The sequence below is a fragment of the Alternaria incomplexa genome, assembly GCF_024043165.1.
Source record: "Alternaria incomplexa strain BMP 0042 chromosome Unknown scaffold_16, whole genome shotgun sequence".
NCBI classification, from domain to species: domain Eukaryota; kingdom Fungi; phylum Ascomycota; class Dothideomycetes; order Pleosporales; family Pleosporaceae; genus Alternaria; species Alternaria incomplexa.
In genome coordinates, this window is record NW_026249865.1 from 364,650 (window position 1) to 383,485 (window position 18,836).

Consider the following 18,836-nt stretch of genomic DNA (forward strand, 5'->3'; position numbering starts at 1 on the left):
TGGCGGCGTGTGCGAAAGTTTCGCGTGTCGCGTGCAAGATGTGGTTGCGGGCGTGTGGGTCGTGTGTGGATGGTGGGATGCGATGTGGAGGTTTAGCAACGGAGTGCGAGCGGTGCAAATGGTGCCTTATGTGGGAGTGACCAAGTGACGGAGAAGGAGCTGGAAAAACGCTTTTGACGTTGCCGCAGCGGGTTTGCGATTAGTGGGCGTCGTCTTCTAGCTTCGGAGGTTCCGCGATATTTGGGGGATGACGGCGAGCCGAGGCGTGGTGGGGTTTTCGATATGCAGATCGTGCTCAACTATGCGTCGCAGTCAATATATATGCAATGCGGTATCAAAATGAGGGCAGCACGTTGGGATGTAGAAATCAAGAGAGCAAACACACCTTATTTGCAAATGCGACACATGTCAGACGTTAGGAGATTTCTGCTTGGAAAGAAAAAAGTCGGCTGCTTGCTGTCGATCTACGCCATCGCCGGCCGGGCTGTCATTCTTAGAAATCGACCTGTACTAGACCCACGTTCCACGCAGCCCACCCATCTTGCCCATCTCGCGTTTAATGTCCGGTGCTGACATGCTTGACTCGAGGCGACTTCTGTATCACGAGCCTCGGCAAAGTTCAACAGGAGCCCCGTCCGAAATGTCGCGACTTCGTCCGGTGCTGAGGCGTAGTCTGGGGGCGACTGTTTGAATGATTACAGTTCATGCACGTTCTGGAGTCGCACGCGTCGCGCTTCACTTTCTGTTCTTGTATATCGGCCCCGCGCTTGGGAGTGAGCACTACAAGTCCATTGTGGGCGTCTAACGCTGCTATCTAATCCTCCGCGCCTGGACGCTTCCTGAGGTTCTCCACATTGTAGAGCATATCCCGGACTGCTTTGTCATCTGCAAGTCGGTCGTCACCACCTTGGTCGAAACTCTTCAACGTCTCTGCGAGCTCTGCATCTGCGTGCCATGTACCGTCTTGTTGTCTTGCGAAGTATTGCAGTCTTGGTGCCTGTTCCACATGTTAGCTATCATCCATGAGATGCTTCTGAGGAAGCTTACCACGTCTTCCCGAACTTCGGTGGTTGAGCCTGGCTTCTGGATGTTGTCTATCGACACAGCCAACTTCAAAGGACCAGTAGACGTGCGGATGATGGCAAGGTCCAGCGCGTTGCCGTTCAGTGGAATGGCATAGCCTGGTACAGATGCACCTAATCTGAAGCTGAACAGCGCTGGTACTCCCTCGCATGCCACAACAACTGTCTCGGCCTATCAACAGTCAGATGATGAAGAAACAAAGTCAAAGTCTTCATGATACTTACACCGTCCTTGCTTGGTAAATTCCATATTCCAGAAACCGCGACCTTGTACGTTGCCACATTTACTCCTGCTGGAATCATGCCACGCTCCTGGAGATGAGTGAAGGCAAGATCACGGATGGCCAGCTTTTCCTTCAAGAGGTAGTTCTGCCAATCCCATACAAATAAGTGATCGTCGCCACCGCCAGACACAAGCAGGCCAGATTGTGTGAGGCAAAGCCTGCTCACAAACGCTTCGTGGCCGAAGCAGAATCCCTCAATAATATGCGCTTGCGGTGGGCCTCTTGATATCCTTATGTGCTCGTCCCGGTCCGCTGTCATGATATAGCCCCGCCTGTCTGCCTTCGCGTAGACGACATCTGTGAGCATAGAAACGTGGCCTAGGAGCAGCTCGTGCTTGAATCGCATAGTCTCCTTGGGCTTCGCCGGGCCTTTCGCTTTCCGTTTCAGCTGCTCCTCAAGAGTCTTTCGATTCCTGCCAGAGTGAACAGTGAGCGTAGTAGCGGAAGGGATCCATTCTTTCTCATCGGCCTCTTCAGTTGCTGGTGCCTCGGGCAGCTCTTCTACCTTGTCGTCATCAGGCGAGGGAAGAAGTGGTAATGCATAAACATCGCCAAACTTGTCTGCACACAATATGGTTGCATCGTCAGACGTGAGGGTAATTGAGCAAGGCCGTCTTGACATGCACCTTGATCATGTCAGTTTTCGAACCTTTCATAACGTGCGCCTCTTACCTTTCACTCAACTGGTGCAGCTGGCTCTGAGCATCGATCTGGAAGACGCGAACACATTTATCTTCGCCAGTGATGCCAACCAAGTATTGTCCATCATTTGAGAGGATGAGACTGGCAAAATTCGACTTTTGCTCTTTCGGTTGTTCCAATTTGATGCGTTTTCCTGGTCGCTCTTCGGAGTCGCCCTCATGCTGATCCTGCTCATATTAGCGATGCGCAACTCCTTCGACCACCAATCCAACGCCACAACATTAACAAATCACACCAAGTACGCCATCACTCACTTCGATTTGGGCGTCTTGCTGTGGCCATGTCGTCACTGACCCGCGGCTGGATTGAACTACAATCTTGGAGCCGCTCGCAGCAAACACAGTCCAGTCATCTGAAGACTCGGAGCTTCGCGCTACAATGCACTGGTACGGAACAGTCATGATGTCTGCATTGGACACGGGCTCGTGGAGTTGATGGTACTTTTCTGTGAGGCCCCAAATGCGCTAGCGCGTTAGGCGAGCAGGGGCCACCCACAGCAGACAACCTCGATTTTCGCCGGCCGAACTTTCCCTCTCTTCCTCAAACCATCAACAACACCAAACTAAGACCTTAAACATCCCTTTGGGTCGCAGAACACAATGGGGGGCAAGAAAGAAACCAAGGCCGCTTACTTCGAGAAGCTCGAGCAGCTGCTCAAGGAATACAAGAGCATCTTCATCGTCACCGTCGACAATGTCTCGTCCCAGCAGATGCACGAGATCCGCCAGTCGCTCCGCGGCGAGGGTGTCGTTCTCATGGGAAAGAACACCATGGTCCGCCGTGCTCTGAAGGGTCTCATCAACGACTCTCCCGAGTACGAGCGTCTCCTTCCCCACGTCAAGGGTACGTCTTCACATCCACGCGACGCTCGCGCACAGCATTGACACTAGTACAGGCAACGTCGGTTTCGTCTTCACCAACGCCGACCTCAAGGAGACCCGTGACAAGATCCTCGCCAACCGTGTCGCTGCTCCCGCTCGTGCCGGTGCCGTCGCTCCCGGCGATGTCTACATCCCCGCCGGAAACACGTAAGAACACGTCTTGCGCGCACACATCGTACAAGTAATTGACATATCACAGTGGTATGGAACCCGGAAAGACCTCTTTCTTCCAGGCTCTCGGTGTCCCCACCAAGATTGCCCGTGGTACCATCGAAATTACCTCCGACTTGAAGCTCATCGAGGCCGGTAACAAGGTCGGTGCCTCCGAGGCTACCCTGCTCAACTTGTTGAACATCTCGCCCTTCACCTACGGTATGGGTATCTACCAGATCTACGACAACGGCCAGACCTTCGAGGCTTCCGTCCTGGACATTGAGGAGTCCCAGCTGCTCAAGGCTTTCTCCTCTGCCATCAGCACCATTGCCGCCATCTCTCTGGCCTCTGGCTTCCCCACCCTGCCCTCCGTCATGCACTCCGTTGTCAACTCCTACAAGAAGGTCATCTCTGTCGCCATTGAGACCGACTACGAGTGGGAGGAGATCGCCGAGCTCAAGGACCGCATCGCCAACCCCGACAAGTACGCCTCCGCTGGCCCTGCCGTTGGTGCTACCTCTGGTGGTGGTGACGCCCCTGCCGCTAAGGAGGAGGCCAAGGAAGAGGAGAAGGAGGAGTCTGAGGATGACGACATGGGCTTCGGTCTCTTCGACTAAGCTACTCACGTTTGCGATGACATTTCTTGAGAGATATCGGCATGACTACGGTCTGTCGAAGCATGTCTTCATGATATAGACAGTCAACGACAATACGATCAGATGAACTCATTCAGACACTATGCCGTGATGCTCACAAAGCATCTGCGTCAGTACAGTCTCAGGTAAGCCTACACCCTTTTCATCTCGCGCTGCTATGATTATTTTCTTTTTAACCCTGAGATTCCTCGGTGAGGATCAAAATACAACAACAACACTCTAATTTTTTAATGAGCACCCTGTCTTTCAAGTCACTCTTTCACAACCATGGCAAGGCTCGAGACTGACTTTCGAACAGATATACCACTAGCTTGTGCACCTCAATATGCTACGAAGAGGTGATGCGTACCAGCTGACAGCAGCTCAGACAGCCTTTGCAGGATGACCCACCCTTTCTAGGTCTATCCGCACCCAAAAGCACCTCCAGAGCGGCTTACCTCCTAAGCTTCGACAGACACTCTCACTTTGCGCATTGCCCAAGTATACGTCTGCGTGTGACCATGCATTCCCGTCGTCGTCTACTGCTAATCCTGAGGCATATTGTCGAAACAGCTTCGCTGCAACGGCCTTTGCTATCCCCTTTCCTCGATATGCTTCTTCTGTATGTAACGTAACAAGAGAACCGTCTAAACCGAGGAATGTCCACGCTACTGCTGTGTCTGTCTCTTCTTCAAAAACACCCACACTCTTTAGTGACATGAGTGTCTTCGTCGTCCTTGGAATAGACGTCCTGGCTTTGACGACATCGATATCCTGCTCGCGCATCTCACCCCACCGTAATCCCTTGGGCAGCTCTCGCGTCTCTGGAAGATCAGAAAGCTTGAACAAGAACTTATTCAGCTCTGCATCAGGGCCTGGAAGCTCGGTGCGCAAGACTCCTGCTTCGCGGAGTACCTCAACCACGTCGCGATGGCACGCCCCTAGCGTAACAACTTTGGGCATGAGGAGATGTCGCATATACGTTCCCGGTGATGGTTCGTATGCGCCGCACGCTGGTGGGGTTGGATATTCTCTTTCGTGTTGCTTTGCCAGCTCCAGAGCAGGTAGATTATCGGAACGCATTGGTGGAGTAACAAGTGTAGCCATATATTCGAGTAATGCCAATACCGTCTTCTTGCTCTCTTGACGAAACTCCGGGGTTGCATTCGAGTGATGCGGCTGTTCTGCGCTACTAAAGATCCACAGTTCGGTCTCTGGGCGCATTGAGCGATCGAGGTAGGCTGCTGCCCAGCATTCTGGTATTTCAGTGGCCGACGGAGGGAATGTGGCGAGTATGTGAGCGTGCTCAGTTCGGTTTGGGTGTTGGATTCTGTAGACAAGGTTGACACTGTAGGGTAGGGCGGTTTTTAGGGCGCGCCGCAGGATGGGGGATGAGGCGGGGTGCTCGTGGACTTTCATCTTGGGCTTTTGCCGTAGAAGGGGATGAGATGGTACTGTCGAGAACGAAATCGTAGCCAAGATGCTAAGAGAGTCAAATAGCTTTTGGGTGGGCTTTATTATGACGAAGTTCTCATGTTATGTACCTTCCCTGTTGGGAATGATGGATGACTAAGATCTGGCTCTTCAACGCGAAGCTTCTCAAGCTTCACCAAGCTTCCTCCGTTCATATCCTACACCAGACCCATGTCAACATGCCAGCTGTGAGCATGATGTCTGCAATCCGTCACTCCAATCCGACCAAAATAGGTCGCAACGCTCAAAGCTTGAAGGGAAAATAGGTGTCAAAATCAAAAAGATCGTACTCGCGAATGTTCCAAACCTTCCTGATATAAATCCTCAATGTGACCTCGGAGCCGACTAGCGCCTCCACGTCCCGCTTCGTCTACTTCGCCAATTTGAGTACCTTGTCAAGCCCACCTGCGTTGTACCGGTCATACCCGCAAATCAGCTCCAGACTATCGAGACTTGGGAAGAACTCCAGTCCGTTGGTCAGACCTTTCTTTAATCCACGGTCTAAACCCCAATCCTCTTCAACATGAACACGCACTTTCCGCACGACAGCGAGTCGGGATGCCAGCGAGCGGAGCCAGGTCTGTCGCCCGAGTCGTTCGTCGTACCTGAATGTGTTGAGGCTGAAGGGGAGGTAGCGGGTTTCTTCGTAGATCTGGCGGCTTACGAAAAGTAAGGAGAATGTATGTGTTTGTTTACCCGGATGGCGCGTGCGGTCGTTTTCGATACCGGGGCCGTATACGTCGTTGTCGGGATGAACGGGGCGGATGTGCGTGACGCAGGGTCGGGGGATCTGGTGGTATTTTGAAGGTGTACGGTCTTTGAGGTGGATTGATCGGTGGCCGAATAGGATCTCGTATATGCGATTTCTGAGTTCGGCGGGGAGACGGAGGAAGGGGGAGGTTTGTTGGTTTTGTGTTGTTCTACGATGTGTCAGTGGATACTGTCGGTGTTTTGTGTCTGTTTCTCTATCCGAGCCGAGGATTGTTATCGAGGCTTCACCTACATCTCCAGCGTCTCGTGGCGGGGTGTGGTGTCCAGCAACCCATCGTCTAGTAGGCGTAGCGAGTTGTCGGTATCTTTTTCAGGGTTGCGGTATGTGTTTCCCATGTCGGATTCATCGAAAAGCTTTCTAATATACTTCAGGGCATTCATGGTCGAGATTGAAGATTACCGGGGAATACGATCTGGTTGAGTAGTTCAGTCGGGACTGGTGTAGTCGTTCAAGGGCATTGGATCCACTGCAAGAGACAGTAGCTGAAGATCCGTACTGTGGAGGCAGTGGCAGTGATTTTCCGGATCACGCAATCACGTTCTCATATAACGGTGCAGATATATGCTGCCTATAAGTTCCTGACAGCTGCACGGCCACTCACAACCACAATGTGGGTTACTTTCATTGATTTAGGTCAAGGGTTCCATTAGACATGCAGGGTCAGGCAGTGGCTTTGAAGAAAAGAGAATAACGGTGCACATCGCCGAAAGGAACCGCAGTAGGTTATTTATTCAGCATTGCGTACCAATGGTACATGTCACGCCGCGTTCGATTCGTAATTTGATCCCCACCTCTTCTTCTAATATTCGCGATTTTGGAAGTACTGTTCCAGGTAGTAGTATTTGGTACCTTCTGTTCCTGTTGCTTTGTCGAGCTCTGCCATGCATGCTTCTTTCTGATAGACTTCCAGATTAGGCCATCCATGTTTGTGATATATGGACTGTAAGAACTCTGCAAAACCTTCAGGAATTCGGTCGTGGTCAGTGTATCGCTTCGTCCAGATTTGAACGACGCGATTACTGCTATGTGGGATGAAGTTCAGCTTGATATAGTGATTCTTCAACATGGCGAAGAAGTGGCGGACCGGCCAGCAGGGTCCCCACTCCACGTCCATCGAGTCATCGTCATCATCATCATCATCGTCGTCCTCGAAATCAACAGACCCATCGTTCTCGTCGTCACTACCGTCGTCGGATGTCGGAGGCGTTTCGTTTTCGCTGTTGTCGTCTGAAGCTTCGACATCATCCTCTTCCTCCTGTACAACAACGACGCTTTTATCTGGTTCCTCCTTTACTTCCCCCTCCAAAGGATACACCAGACGTGATGGCTGAGGATCGCACGCCTTGATAATCTCCTCCGGGCAGTCCATCCAATATACCAGCCCAGTTCTAACGTCCAACAGCATCACATATTCGCTGATGTTGAGAGCGTACGTAAGACCGATGCAGTATTTAGGAATTATGCCGCCGAACTGGTCTTCATGGCTCTCCGTCTCGATTAGTATATCTTCTCTCTCTGCGTCCTCCTGCTCCTTCAGCTCGTCCACTGCCTTCGTCCAGGCGTGGAACCGGGTGCCTGGCAAACAGTGCGGCCGTGCTGTGTAAGGCTGGTCATCAGGAAATGGCAGATGGCGTAGCAGATTGATGACTTCTGGATCCTTGCCTAGACGATCCGCGATTTCGGGAGTCATGTTGGGCCAACCGCCGGGAGGTGGGTAGATGATGGACGAGGGCACGTCCATGAACATCTTTCCCAAGAAGTCGTAGAAGTCGCAGATGGCGGCGATGCACTCATCGCGCGAGTAGATTGGCTCCATGGTGATGGATGGGACTTGAGTGGCAGTAATCGAGTTAGTTGACAAGAGAAGCCAAACCACTATATGTATGCAGCCGTGCCGCTTTTATGCAGATGCCAAGCGCGTTGGAACTGTCACGGATGCACTTCATCCAGGGAAAAAACTGTATAGGTCTGGAGCCTACATTAACTTTTGGTTACCGACTTTACATGCGTTTATGTTGATGTAGGCTGCAGACCGCTTCAGCTTGTTCGACTCAACCGATGGTGTTTTTCGATCAGCGGAAAAGACGGAATCCACATGAACCCGCAACGTTCGCCTTTTTGGTCCGTCTCACACCATGAGCTTATCGACATCGTGTTTTGGTATAAATGCAACTGTTTATGAGAGCAAAGAAGAAGGGAAGGAAAGCAGCGTTTTCATAGCTTCATCTTGTGCTCAGCTTTCATGCATACCTTCTGCTCATGTTTTGTGATCCTCTGGAGAAGGGAAGCGGAAATCCATGTACTGATGTCCTGTTGTTTTGAATCCACCCGCAGCCTTTTGTGATGCGGGTTCAGTAGCTTTTAAGGCCAGCGACGGAGACAGGAACAACCATAAGCTTGACAAATTTTTCAGTCTTCAGACATGAATAGGCTTTCCTAGTTTTTGATAATAGATTGAGTGAAAGAATGAGAAGGATGGAGGACGCACGAGGCCGACGACTTTTATAAATCCGAAGGGAAGCTTGACAGCTCCATGTCTTTCAATCGCATAGTTTTGAGACAGCAGACGGAAGACTCATAGCAAGAGCGAGCGTTTGCTTTTGGTTCAAGCGAGCAGAGCATCGATCGACCTGGGTTTGGAGGCAGAGGAGCAAAGACGCACATGGCTCAACCTGCGGGAAGCTTTGGAAAACCACATTAGTGTTGTTAGTCTGATTTTTGGAAGTAAAGCTCCGGAGAAGGTAGTTAGAAGGAAGAAGCTCCAGCTCAATAGCTGTAGGTTTTATACCCTCGCGAGGCTCGGAAACCCGTGCCAGACAACATGAGTTGATGATATGATCCTTTATGACAAAAGGACGGCAGGAAAAAAGCCCTCCTTACGTGTATCTTTCTGACCAGAAAGACGAACATATGTGAGCTAATTGCCCGTTTCGAGGAGACGAGCAAAGCCAACATGCATCTTACTAACTTGTTTTTAGAATTTATCCAGAACAAAGGCATGTGTGAAGGCATGCACTGTTTTGTGACATAGCCAGGGTATATCTTCATTTTGGGAAAGGAGGAACAGGTCATTGCAAACGGCTTTCGAAGTTTTGCTAACACTCAGCAGGCAACTCGACGAGACATGAACAGAATCAGCACAAGTTTGGAGTTTCGCTGTACAAGTGTAACCATGAACAGGTCTTCCAGGTATTTTTAGACTTTTCGAGGAACGGACCGACGCAGTCATGGAGTCGAAACTTGTTTTTTGAATCAAGCGAAGAGCGCAGCCAGCGAGGCACACATGTCCAGTTTTGCCATTCTTTTTTTTAGAAGTAGAAGAATTTTTGGTAGTCGTTGAAAGAAGGAAGGAAAGCAAGATGCGAGTCAAAGAGCGGTTTATATAGTGCAGAGCTGCTAGCGCGTGGTCACCACATGCTCCAAAAACGGAGGTTACGCGGAGCGATGAAGGTGGTGATGAAGTAATGATGATGGCCATTATCATAGGATATCTTCCAGTCTACGTACCCACTTGCGAAGTCGCAGCTCATAGTTCATCTCTCTTCCGCCTTTGTCCACTTCCTTCCTGTTGTGACGGTGTTTCCTGCGCCTGCGCCTCATCACACTTCGCACTCTCCACATCCTCCTCCCACATCTTCTTCTTTGGATTTCTAGGCTTATCGCTCTCCTGCAACACTGTCCCGTCGCCTAGTGTGACCGGTCCCTCGTCTTCATCCTTCCTCGGTTGTCTGAACTGAGGGTGATCGGGCACTTCTTCCTGCTGCTGCTGTTGGTTCTGTTCCGCCATCTGACCTACTTGCTGCGAATATGAGCCTTGTGGACTAGGATCTTGTCCTTGTCGATTCACTCCGCCTCCGCGACCAACAGGTATGTAGTGTCCTTGGGCGTTGGGTTCGCGTCGGGGTATGCCACCTGTTGCGCTAGGTTGGACGATCAGGGTTCTTGAGGATGAAGATACTGCGACACTCGAGGATGCGGCTGAGGATGCGGCGCCGAAGGGTAGGACGGCGAAGAGGATGCGAAAGGTAAGTTTCACTGGCCAGATGATGAACCAGGTGAGCGGTCCGTATAACCAGCGGCGGAAGACGAGCCAGATGATAGTTGTTATGAGGATGTAGAAGGTGGTCTCAAGATACCACGTGTCGCTTTTTGTGCTCTTCAGGAGTGTCGAGACCAAGTTCTTGCTGTTGGCTAGTAGGGTGTTCAGATCTGAGTACTGCTCCCCAAGATCTTGTAGTGCGGCGTTTGTCTGTTCGAGTGTTTCTTGTGCGAATCGTGAGCGTGATAGCTCGTCTTTCATCAACTGGGCTGTCCGGCGCAGAGCAGATGTGACGTCTGAAGAAGCCTGCGCGACGACTTCGCCTTCCGATAGCCCTTGTTGTTGCTTTCTCTGGCGATATGTGGAAGATGGGGTGGAGGAGCCTGATTGTAGGTTGGAGAAGAGGAGTTCGCGCTCTTTGAGCTTTGCGCGGTCGGCGTTGTGCTTGGCTGTGAGTTGCGCTTTCCGATATTGTGATCGCGATCTGCAGGAACGTAGGGTTAGCATGCCATAACAAAGAATACGGTAGGTGGGGAATGTATCACTCACAACTTCAGGTCCTCGGTTAATCTCGCAAGTAGTACAGCAAGTCTACTCCTCTCGCTGTCTTTGCTGCTATCCCGCCTTCTTCCTGTAATGCCCCCTTGTGACGTAACGTCCTCGACCTCTTGCCTCAGGAGTTCAAGTTCCTCCTCGATGCCCTTCAGAGTCTCGTGTATCTCGGCACTGAGTTCCAATCTTACGTCGCCTTCGTCGGAATTGTCGAGTGGCTGCGAACCTGGCTGGAAGTCTAGCTTGGCTAGTCGTTGGATAAGTTGGCCGACACCTTTGTTGGCTTCGGAGAGGGCGCTTAGGCGGGTGGTGAGAGTGTGCGTGGTGGAGGGGAGAGGTGCCATGGTGGCTCGGAATGCGGAGAGAGTTTGGTCGATGTATGCAGATGGCCTATGACGGAGATGGCTACGGTGGGCCGTTTGGCGGGGTGGAAGAGCGCAACGTGTGTGGACGGCTAGCTGTAGCGTGGCCCGCAGAGAATCTTGAGCACAGACATATCGCGAAGAGGTTGCGACGAGCGTGGCACGTCAATTGCAGCCATTCCCGAATCACCGCCTATTGGTAAGTAGTCGCATCTATTCATCGTGTGTATCCTCTAACAAGCCATAGTCTGCATCGCCAGCTCCTCCGTCCTCCATCGCCGCAATGATCACCAGATTCCTGACCGACGTCCGCGTTACCTTCAATCCCTTCTCCCCGCGCTCCAAGCCCGCCCGCCTCTTCCTCTCATTAATACCACCGAATGCACGTGCAGATGGCATGAAGATCGAGTCCAAGATGCTGCCACGAGACAGCAAAGAGCCTGCCAGTTTGGGCGTCAAGTTCAGTACGTACACTTTCGGTGCACCTTGAGCAAACGTTAACATCCGCGTAGAGGATGGCAAGGAGATGAACCTCGACCTCAGCAACATGCGCATAACACAAGTCGTCGAAGAAGTGGATAGACATTCACGGTCACTGGCTCGTAAAGACGAGTTGGCAGGCAATTAAGGGCTCGGCATCAAGACATGAATGTACATATGTATCAAGACACAGAGCATCGGTCGGCGTCACGGCAATATTCTGGGTTGGGCTGAGACGAGGCATTGATGATATTCCTCATGGGTCCATATACCGTCGTTGGTCGGCGTTAATCATGCACGTTTATCTATCATCTACAGTCATTCCCATGCTCCAATGATATCCAGACTTTTGTGCTCATCACGGCTCCCGTTATATCTAGTTGGACGGGGCACCGGAGATGTAGAACCACTTGTCGATGCTGCCGTCGATGGGGGCAGGTGCCTTGTTCTCGCCCTGGGGAACGTTGAGCGAGCTGGCATCGGTGCGGTCGGGAGAGTGTGAGACGGTGGTGTTGGTGCTAGAGCTTCGTTAGTACAAATCACTCGGGGTAGGTTGGCCACTACTCACAGGCTGATCTCGTCCTTGGGGGTCTTGCCAGTGACAAGCTTCTCCCAGGCCTCGGCACACTCGCGGACAATGTCCATGGCGTACTTCTTGTTCTTGCACTCGCCGGAGAAGGCGAACTGGTTCTCGGGCTTGCCGTCTGGGATCTTGTAGATACGGAACCACTCGTTTGTGGCGCGGAGAAGGCCGGGCAGGTGGCGCTCGACGTCCTCGACGTCGTTGAGCTTGGGGGCCAACGGGTCGTTGACGTTGATGACCATGATCTTCCAGTCGGTCTCTCCCTCGTCGAGCAGAGCCATGACACCGAGGACCTTGACCTGGATGACCTCACCGGGCTTGGCGACGAGCTCGCCAATCTCGCAGACGTCCAATGGGTCGTTGTCACCCTTGGCCTTGGTCTCCTGGTGGACAACGTTGGGGTCCTCCCAAGTCTGCACAGCATCAGCATTTGTGTATTGTCCGGTATCGGGGTCGCGTCAGCGTACCTGAGGGAAGGCACCGTAGTTCCACAGGTAGCCCTTGTGGGGGAAGCAGTTACGCACGAAGCGGAGCTTGCCCTTCTTGGTGTCCTGCTTGATGGGGTTGAGCTGCTCCTCCTTGGAGATCTGTAGCGACAGTCAGCGTCTTTCATTTCGCGCAGCCGTACACAGGGCACGGCGCAGCCAATTGGGGCCGACGCACCTCCATCTTCGCGTTGGTCCAGCGGGGCACCTCAACAACCATGTTGAGGATGGTCTGCTGCTCGTTGGCGTAGAGCGGGATGTCGTGCCATGGCGAGACGAGCTGGCCGTCCTTCTCGATGTAGACGCGGTGCTCGAGGGTGTTGGCAGCGCCAACCTTGCGGGTGGTGTAAGACATGGTGGATGGGGTCTTCGTGGCAGCTGTGTGGATGGCTGTAGAAGAAGAAGCTGTGGAGTTAAGATGGCCTGCAAGTAGACGAGCCCTAGAGTTGATTTTGTCGTTGAGGGGTCTACTAGTGGGGCTCGCAGGCGGGGAGCTGTGTTGGGAAGGCGCCACTGTGACGAACGTCACCGCCGACTGTCTGCATGGGACAGCCGTCGCGGTAGGGAAGGGGAGCTTCGACCGGGTGATCAATCTCTGGGCGGGACAGAGCCGCAACAACGATTGATGGATGAGCATGCAGATGGCACCCGTTTAGTAAACTACCAGATGGAAGCGCAGCCGATTCTCCTCTCATGCGAAGCCCAGACCGAGGATCAGAAAACGTCCGCAAGGTACGGGAGCGGAGACCGGAAGCTCCAACTTTTTATGCACGGACACCGAGGCAGCTTGTCGCTATCGGTTTCTGAGCTTCTTCAAATTGCCGACAATCAGATTGCAGTCATATGTCTTTCCTCATCATTTGAGCTTCTTGGGATAATTGCAGGCTTCACGTCTCGCCATTCAGACCTCTTCTAATCACGAAAAAAGAAAGTTGCCGCTAACGCGCTATGTGGCTACCAGCCAGCCACCCACCTCAACATCAGTACAGTTTATTCGGCCGCCAAAATCCAGGAGCCACCGTATCGTTTTCTGGTCTTGTATCCTGGACCAGCTCAATCTCAGTCCCGGGGTGTGCTTCGATACCGCCGTATATGTCAGGATCACTATCAAGGCTATACGACAGGGGCTCTTCTAGAAGCCCTCCCCAGTTCTCGTCATCATGCTCCATCACGTCGTCGTATTCCATTTGATTTCCTTGGTCTAGGTAGTTTTCTTCGAAATGGTATTGACTTTGGAGAGGTTCTTCCTCGCGATCCCATTGCATACGAGGTCGCTGACGCTGTGCTTGTTGTTCGTAGATGCTCGGGCCAGCAAAATTTGGCATCACCGGTCCATGATGAGACTGATCCGCGAAGCGTACAGTGGGACCCTGCTGAGCTGCATGATAAGTGTCTCTCGTACTCTGCCGCAGGTTCGACTGTGGATACGATGGGTGCGTCTCCTCGGTGTGTCTCCTCCGCGAACCTATGGCCAGACGTCGTTCGTGGAAGGTATCGTTGCAATGCCGCAAAACCACCCCCAAGTCAGAAGATGTCGGTATTCTTCCTTCTCCAGCAGGACTGTATTCGCTATGCTGGTTCTCCTGTCCATACCCGGATGGAGCAGTCATCCCAGAGACTGGAGTCGAGTCTGATCGAATATTCTTCGAGGAGCTGGGTAGCTGAGTACGATGCGTGCCCATAGCATGTTTGGGCGCAGACGGTGGCATTGACGAAGGCGAATGAATATTGTCAGCCGCACGTGGGTTCGCAGATCGATCGACGAGGTTCGGTCGTCGCGGGGACGAAGTGTGTTGCGGGAAGGACTGTGATCTCGAAGCTCTGCCATGTGATGGAGCCAATGACGAAACCCTGAAGCGCTCGACAGGCGTGCTATCGGTTCTTTCCTTCGTCACTGGAGGGGGTCGGGCTGGTAGTTTGAAGCTACTCTCATTTGCATTTCTGTTTTCGAACTCACCATGAAAGTCTACATCGCGCGAACTGGTACGTATGTGAGATATGTGAGGGCGTGCGGGCGCTGTGCTAGGCGCTCGAATTGACTCTGACCAAGAAACGTAGCTATTACTCTCATGGCGAGGGCCTCTACTTCCAAAACCTAAATATGAGGCTTGGCCTGTAGCCTCAACAGTAGGTATAGCAGTGTCATCTACCGAGGATTGATCACGACGACGCCGCTTAGTTTTTGGTACAGGATGCTGCGGTAGGATGTTCGTGTCCTTGTCGACTAATGCCGGTCGCGCTGAGGTGAAGAAAGCGGAGATCTCTCCTTCCTTCATCTGTTCATTGTCCTTCTTGCGTTTCTTTTTGGACGCGTCGGTTCGAGGGACAGGCTCTGATTCGTCTTTGTGCTGCTGCAAGAACTTCATCTCCGAGAAGACCAGATCGGGCACTGCGACACGTCAGCTGGGTAATGCGGGGAAGACGTACAGGAAGATATCATTCAGGCTGTATGAAGGGGAATGAATTACTCACACCCGCGGCCCTTGATTGCAGTAGATGTCCGTCCCTTGTTGAAGAGGCCTAGCTGCTCCCGTGGCTTCAACTAGTCCAATCGTCAACACCAAACTGTATGTTTCAGGCGACTGCATAGACATCTTACGGTCAGCCGATCTCCAGACATGTTCGTGGCCTGGAAGGTCTGCATAACACCAGATGCCTTCTCGCCCTTCTTGCGTCGAGGCTTGCGTCGCGACTTCCTTGATTTGTCCTTACGATCGCGATGGGCATGGGGACCTGGCGCATACTGTGGCTCATACCGCTCTGGACGCGTCTTTCTACGAGGTTTGCGCGCATATCGGCTGCTGCTAGAGCTGTCGCTGCATGTCGCCTGGAGCGCCTCGTCAGCACTATCCTCCGCTGGCTTATGCGGAGAGGATGCAAGTGGACGGGGATCGAGGAGGGAGCTGTCTGATCTGCGGCGGCGCTTCCGTTTAGCAGGCTCTGCGGTCTGATGAAGGTTATTGGGCTCGCGCGGTGCTTCCGGTTGCACTGTCTCGTCTAGCCACTTTCGTATGTCCATGCTGTCCTGCATCCTAGACGAGCCGTGCCGTTAACGGAGTCTGGTTCGCCTCGCAAGTCTGGTGGGTCTGAGATGCTCGAGGGGCCGGACGGTGCTGGGATACGGCGTGGTTGAGCAGATCGTCGTGATAGTCGCTCAATTGCTTGTGTGACGGTAATCTGGGGGAGGTTCAAGGTGACAAGTTCTCATCTGGATGTTGCAGCTACCTGATAGGCTACGTCAGATAGCTAGACAGAGTGATGGCAGGTGCAATGGGTGCTGCCATTGTGAGGCTGCCGGCATCGCCGAAGTCACTGCATTGCTGGAGGAAGGCACGATGCATTGATGACGCCAGTGCATTGTCAACCCTTCAACCTTCACGGTGTGGAAATGAGGCCATGTCTGTCGTGTCTGTTCCTCTCCTTACTTCGATTCGGGCTGCAAGATGCTCATATCATTGGATGGATGGTATTGCCATAGAATCGGTACCCGAGAGCGAGACGTCTTGGCACCGTGCATCGTGCTGCCGCATGCGCTGTGCCGCTATCGCAGGGAAATGGCTGCGATGGCTTCTCGTCGCCGACTTGCTTGGAGATACGCAGAATGAACACAGATGGATCGGTTCAGTCCGCGCTGCCTCGGTATATCTCGGTAAACACTGCCGATTTGCCCGCTTTCTGTATCCGATGGTGATGACTGTGTAGTATGTGATTGATGGGACATTCTGGCCTGTCTCAGCGCAATGGACTTCGGTCGTATAAGTGCGAGCAGTCGTCTCATTAAGCACGCTCAGCTTGCTACATCTTGACGTCGCGCGCACGAGCCAGTTCGGGATGCAGAGCCCTGGAGGGCCTGGAAGTTAGTTAGACCCGATCCCCACACCGTCAGACTAAGGATGGCGACTTTGATAAGCTTCTTTGAACCACCATCTTCTGTCCAATACCTGTCCGCCATTGACCTTTTCGTCACAGCCCGATAGTCTTGCTGTAGCCACGGGCGCAGATCGCTGCTGTCTCGAGCACGCAATCTGTCTATCCGCAGGCTTGTCCATGCACGTATTTCGCAGTGGCCCAATGACGCCGCCGCACTCCTGCCGGCACTCTGAGCAGGACGATGGATCGATGCACCTATCAAAAAAATCGTTTTCTCTGGCTCGTCAAGGGCCCTGCAATTGGGCCTCCCCGGTCTCAGGCTAACGTGGGCTGCATATACCCAGCATGAACAGACAGACACGGGACAGGCTAGGGAGCCAGCCAGCCGACATGTATGGCAGAACCAGTATCTGCACCCTGTCCATCGTCAGGTGCGGGCTCCTAGACAAGGCATTGGGACCGGCTAGCTGCGAGGGGCCAGTTCCGTTTGCCTGCCTGCAGCCCAGGTCCGAACTACCAGACCCCTTGGCTTGACTGGCTCGACTGGCTGGAGAGACACATTGCACCCCGTCGCTCGTGGCCATCCACGTCGCTTTATAAACCGGGCCCTCAGCCCTCCAGTCCGTGCGCGCAACCTATTACTTGCTTGCAGCCTAGCGCTCTTTCACCTGGTGGAGGGGTACTCATATCGTCGCTTGCCCCGCCAACCTAGACGCTTCACTATCTCTGCTCCTCACCCTGTGCCATCACTTTCTTGCGACAGCCTGCAGCCGACTCTCCCTCCTCTAACTCTTCAGAGCAACCGCTTGCGCCATCATCACCAATACAGCCTGGTGCTACAAGATCAAATGTTCGTTCCGTCACGTTGCTACATACTGCCTGCCCGGGAAGCCGCGATGGATTCCTCGCCTTCCTGCACTTTTCCTTCACTCTACAACTCCTGTCACTACCTGTCTTGAGCTTCCTTGTATCGCGCGCCTTGTTTCGAGTTGCGAGAGCTAGTATTGAGACCGTTCAGTGTTCGACCCAGACATCACTCTCACCATGTCTAAGCTCTTCATTGGGTAAGTACGCAGCCTTCCCATACCGCGACCGCGACTGACCCTTCACAGAGGCCTCGCATGGCACACCGACGACCAAGCTCTCCGTCAAAAGTTCGAGGAGTTCGGTCAAGTCGAAGAAGCCGTAAGTGACACGCTACTCGACGAATGTCGTCGCCAAGGTCGAGTCCATGCTCACATCGTCACAGGTCGTGGTTAAGGACCGCGATACTGGCCGCAGCCGAGGCTTTGGCTTTGTGCGCTATGCCCAGGACACCGAGGCCGATGCCGCTATGCAGGCCATGAACAACGAGGAGTACGTCTTTTCTGCCTTCGCGTACCATCCAACAGTGGACACTGCTGACTCTCCCAGATTCGACGGACGTAGGATTCGCGTCGACAAGGCCTCCGACCGCGCTGGCGGTGGTGCTCCTCGCGGCGGCGGCTACGGAGGCGGTGGCGGCGGATACCGTGGAGGTTACGGCGGTGGTCAAGGAGGAGGTAAGCTTCACTCAGCCTACCCATCGCGGTTCTATACTAACTATATCCCCAGGTTACGGTGGCGGCGACCGTGGTAAGCACATGTCACCGTTCTATTCACAGTGAGAAACTAACTTGGTAAAAAGGCTACGGCGGCGGCGGCCAGGGCGGTGGCTCTTGGGGACCTTCTCAAGGCGGCGGCGGCGGCGGCGGATACCAGTCTCGCGGCGGCTACGGTGGCGGTCAGGGCAGCGGCCAGGGCGGTTACGGTGGTGGTCAAGAGGGTGGCCAAGGTGGTGGCCAGCAGTGGTAAACACCTCGGCGGACCCACGTCCTACAGTCCTGTGCTCTCAGAATGACCAAAGGTACGAACTTTCTAGTTGAGGGCAAGAACGCTCCTGGGATTGGAGCTGGCTTTACACGATGGAGATCTTTTGGACGTTAGCCGACACTGCTCCTCCTCGAATGAGCATCATCATTCACATGGACGTTTCATATCATGTTTAATGGCAGTAGAGGTGGTTGGTACTGAGAGATGAGATACCCATTGAATCAGGAGGTGCTGCTACTCTGTACTTGTCGCGCTATGAGGGTTTTCGTTCTTTGTGCACTTTCCTTACGGGCTCTTCGTAGTCATGGTGGCTTGCTACCTACCCAAAAGCTGTGTCATTCCAATGTAACCTTGAACTCTACCAACAGACATGTCAGCAAAAAGCAGATTACACCGCATTCCAAAAGCAAGCATGCTCACTCATATTCGCCTCGCAAATGGGTACAACAGCCGGATCGGTACCTTCTTCCTGAGGATCAATGAGATCACATTACCGCTGTTGCGATGAGGCTCTGCGGTCTCTAACGGGTCCCTCCACAAGACGCAGGTTCGTGGCGATGCCAATTCTCCTCACCATCCAACACATGTGATAATCTCGACGGCAACTAACCCATTACTTAATCGCACGCACT

General features: G+C 53.1%; 10 protein-coding genes across 10 annotated transcripts; 3 read left to right on the forward strand and 7 right to left on the reverse strand.

Moving 5' to 3' along the window:
• Nucleotides 1–814: 814 nt before the first annotated feature.
• On the reverse strand, nt 815–2,469 carry J4E90_009516 (uncharacterized protein; the record flags this gene model as incomplete). The annotated part of the gene is made up of 5 exons (XM_051439035.1): nt 815–997; nt 1,048–1,254; nt 1,308–1,927; nt 2,046–2,235; nt 2,323–2,469. 5 exons carry the CDS (start codon nt 2,467–2,469, stop codon nt 815–817), a joined length of 1,347 nt encoding a protein of 448 aa, XP_051287112.1.
• A 198-nt stretch (nt 2,470–2,667) lies between these two features.
• Nucleotides 2,668–3,719, forward strand: J4E90_009517 (uncharacterized protein; the record flags this gene model as incomplete). The annotated part of the gene is made up of 3 exons (XM_051439036.1): nt 2,668–2,911; nt 2,964–3,096; nt 3,149–3,719. The coding sequence occupies 3 exons, from the start codon at nt 2,668–2,670 to the stop codon at nt 3,717–3,719; spliced, it is 948 nt and encodes a 315-aa protein (XP_051287113.1).
• Nucleotides 3,720–4,121: 402 nt separating this feature from the next.
• J4E90_009518 (uncharacterized protein) lies at nt 4,122–5,156 on the reverse strand (the record flags this gene model as incomplete). Its single annotated transcript, XM_051439037.1, has 1 exon — nt 4,122–5,156. One exon carries the CDS (start codon nt 5,154–5,156, stop codon nt 4,122–4,124), a length of 1,035 nt encoding a protein of 344 aa, XP_051287114.1.
• Nucleotides 5,157–5,580: 424 nt separating this feature from the next.
• Nucleotides 5,581–6,362, reverse strand: J4E90_009519 (uncharacterized protein; the record flags this gene model as incomplete). The annotated part of the gene is made up of 2 exons (XM_051439038.1): nt 5,581–6,130; nt 6,214–6,362. The coding sequence occupies 2 exons, from the start codon at nt 6,360–6,362 to the stop codon at nt 5,581–5,583; spliced, it is 699 nt and encodes a 232-aa protein (XP_051287115.1).
• Nucleotides 6,363–6,781: 419 nt separating this feature from the next.
• On the reverse strand, nt 6,782–7,798 carry J4E90_009520 (uncharacterized protein; the record flags this gene model as incomplete). The annotated part of the gene is made up of 1 exon (XM_051439039.1): nt 6,782–7,798. The coding sequence occupies one exon, from the start codon at nt 7,796–7,798 to the stop codon at nt 6,782–6,784; it is 1,017 nt and encodes a 338-aa protein (XP_051287116.1).
• Nucleotides 7,799–9,508: 1,710 nt separating this feature from the next.
• Nucleotides 9,509–10,917, reverse strand: J4E90_009521 (uncharacterized protein; the record flags this gene model as incomplete). Its single annotated transcript, XM_051439040.1, has 2 exons — nt 9,509–10,505; nt 10,571–10,917. The coding sequence occupies 2 exons, from the start codon at nt 10,915–10,917 to the stop codon at nt 9,509–9,511; spliced, it is 1,344 nt and encodes a 447-aa protein (XP_051287117.1).
• A 301-nt stretch (nt 10,918–11,218) lies between these two features.
• J4E90_009522 (uncharacterized protein) lies at nt 11,219–11,563 on the forward strand (the record flags this gene model as incomplete). Its single annotated transcript, XM_051439041.1, has 2 exons — nt 11,219–11,399; nt 11,448–11,563. 2 exons carry the CDS (start codon nt 11,219–11,221, stop codon nt 11,561–11,563), a joined length of 297 nt encoding a protein of 98 aa, XP_051287118.1.
• A 228-nt stretch (nt 11,564–11,791) lies between these two features.
• On the reverse strand, nt 11,792–12,838 carry IPP1 (Inorganic pyrophosphatase; the record flags this gene model as incomplete). Its single annotated transcript, XM_051439042.1, has 4 exons — nt 11,792–11,933; nt 11,984–12,411; nt 12,466–12,585; nt 12,662–12,838. 4 exons carry the CDS (start codon nt 12,836–12,838, stop codon nt 11,792–11,794), a joined length of 867 nt encoding a protein of 288 aa, XP_051287119.1.
• Nucleotides 12,839–13,463: 625 nt separating this feature from the next.
• Nucleotides 13,464–15,502, reverse strand: J4E90_009524 (uncharacterized protein; the record flags this gene model as incomplete). The annotated part of the gene is made up of 4 exons (XM_051439043.1): nt 13,464–13,861; nt 14,579–14,872; nt 14,956–15,025; nt 15,083–15,502. The coding sequence occupies 4 exons, from the start codon at nt 15,500–15,502 to the stop codon at nt 13,464–13,466; spliced, it is 1,182 nt and encodes a 393-aa protein (XP_051287120.1).
• A 1,895-nt stretch (nt 15,503–17,397) lies between these two features.
• On the forward strand, nt 17,398–18,186 carry J4E90_009525 (uncharacterized protein; the record flags this gene model as incomplete). Its single annotated transcript, XM_051439044.1, has 6 exons — nt 17,398–17,417; nt 17,466–17,538; nt 17,603–17,709; nt 17,767–17,894; nt 17,947–17,967; nt 18,020–18,186. The coding sequence occupies 6 exons, from the start codon at nt 17,398–17,400 to the stop codon at nt 18,184–18,186; spliced, it is 516 nt and encodes a 171-aa protein (XP_051287121.1).
• Between the last annotated feature and the right edge of the window lie 650 nt (nt 18,187–18,836).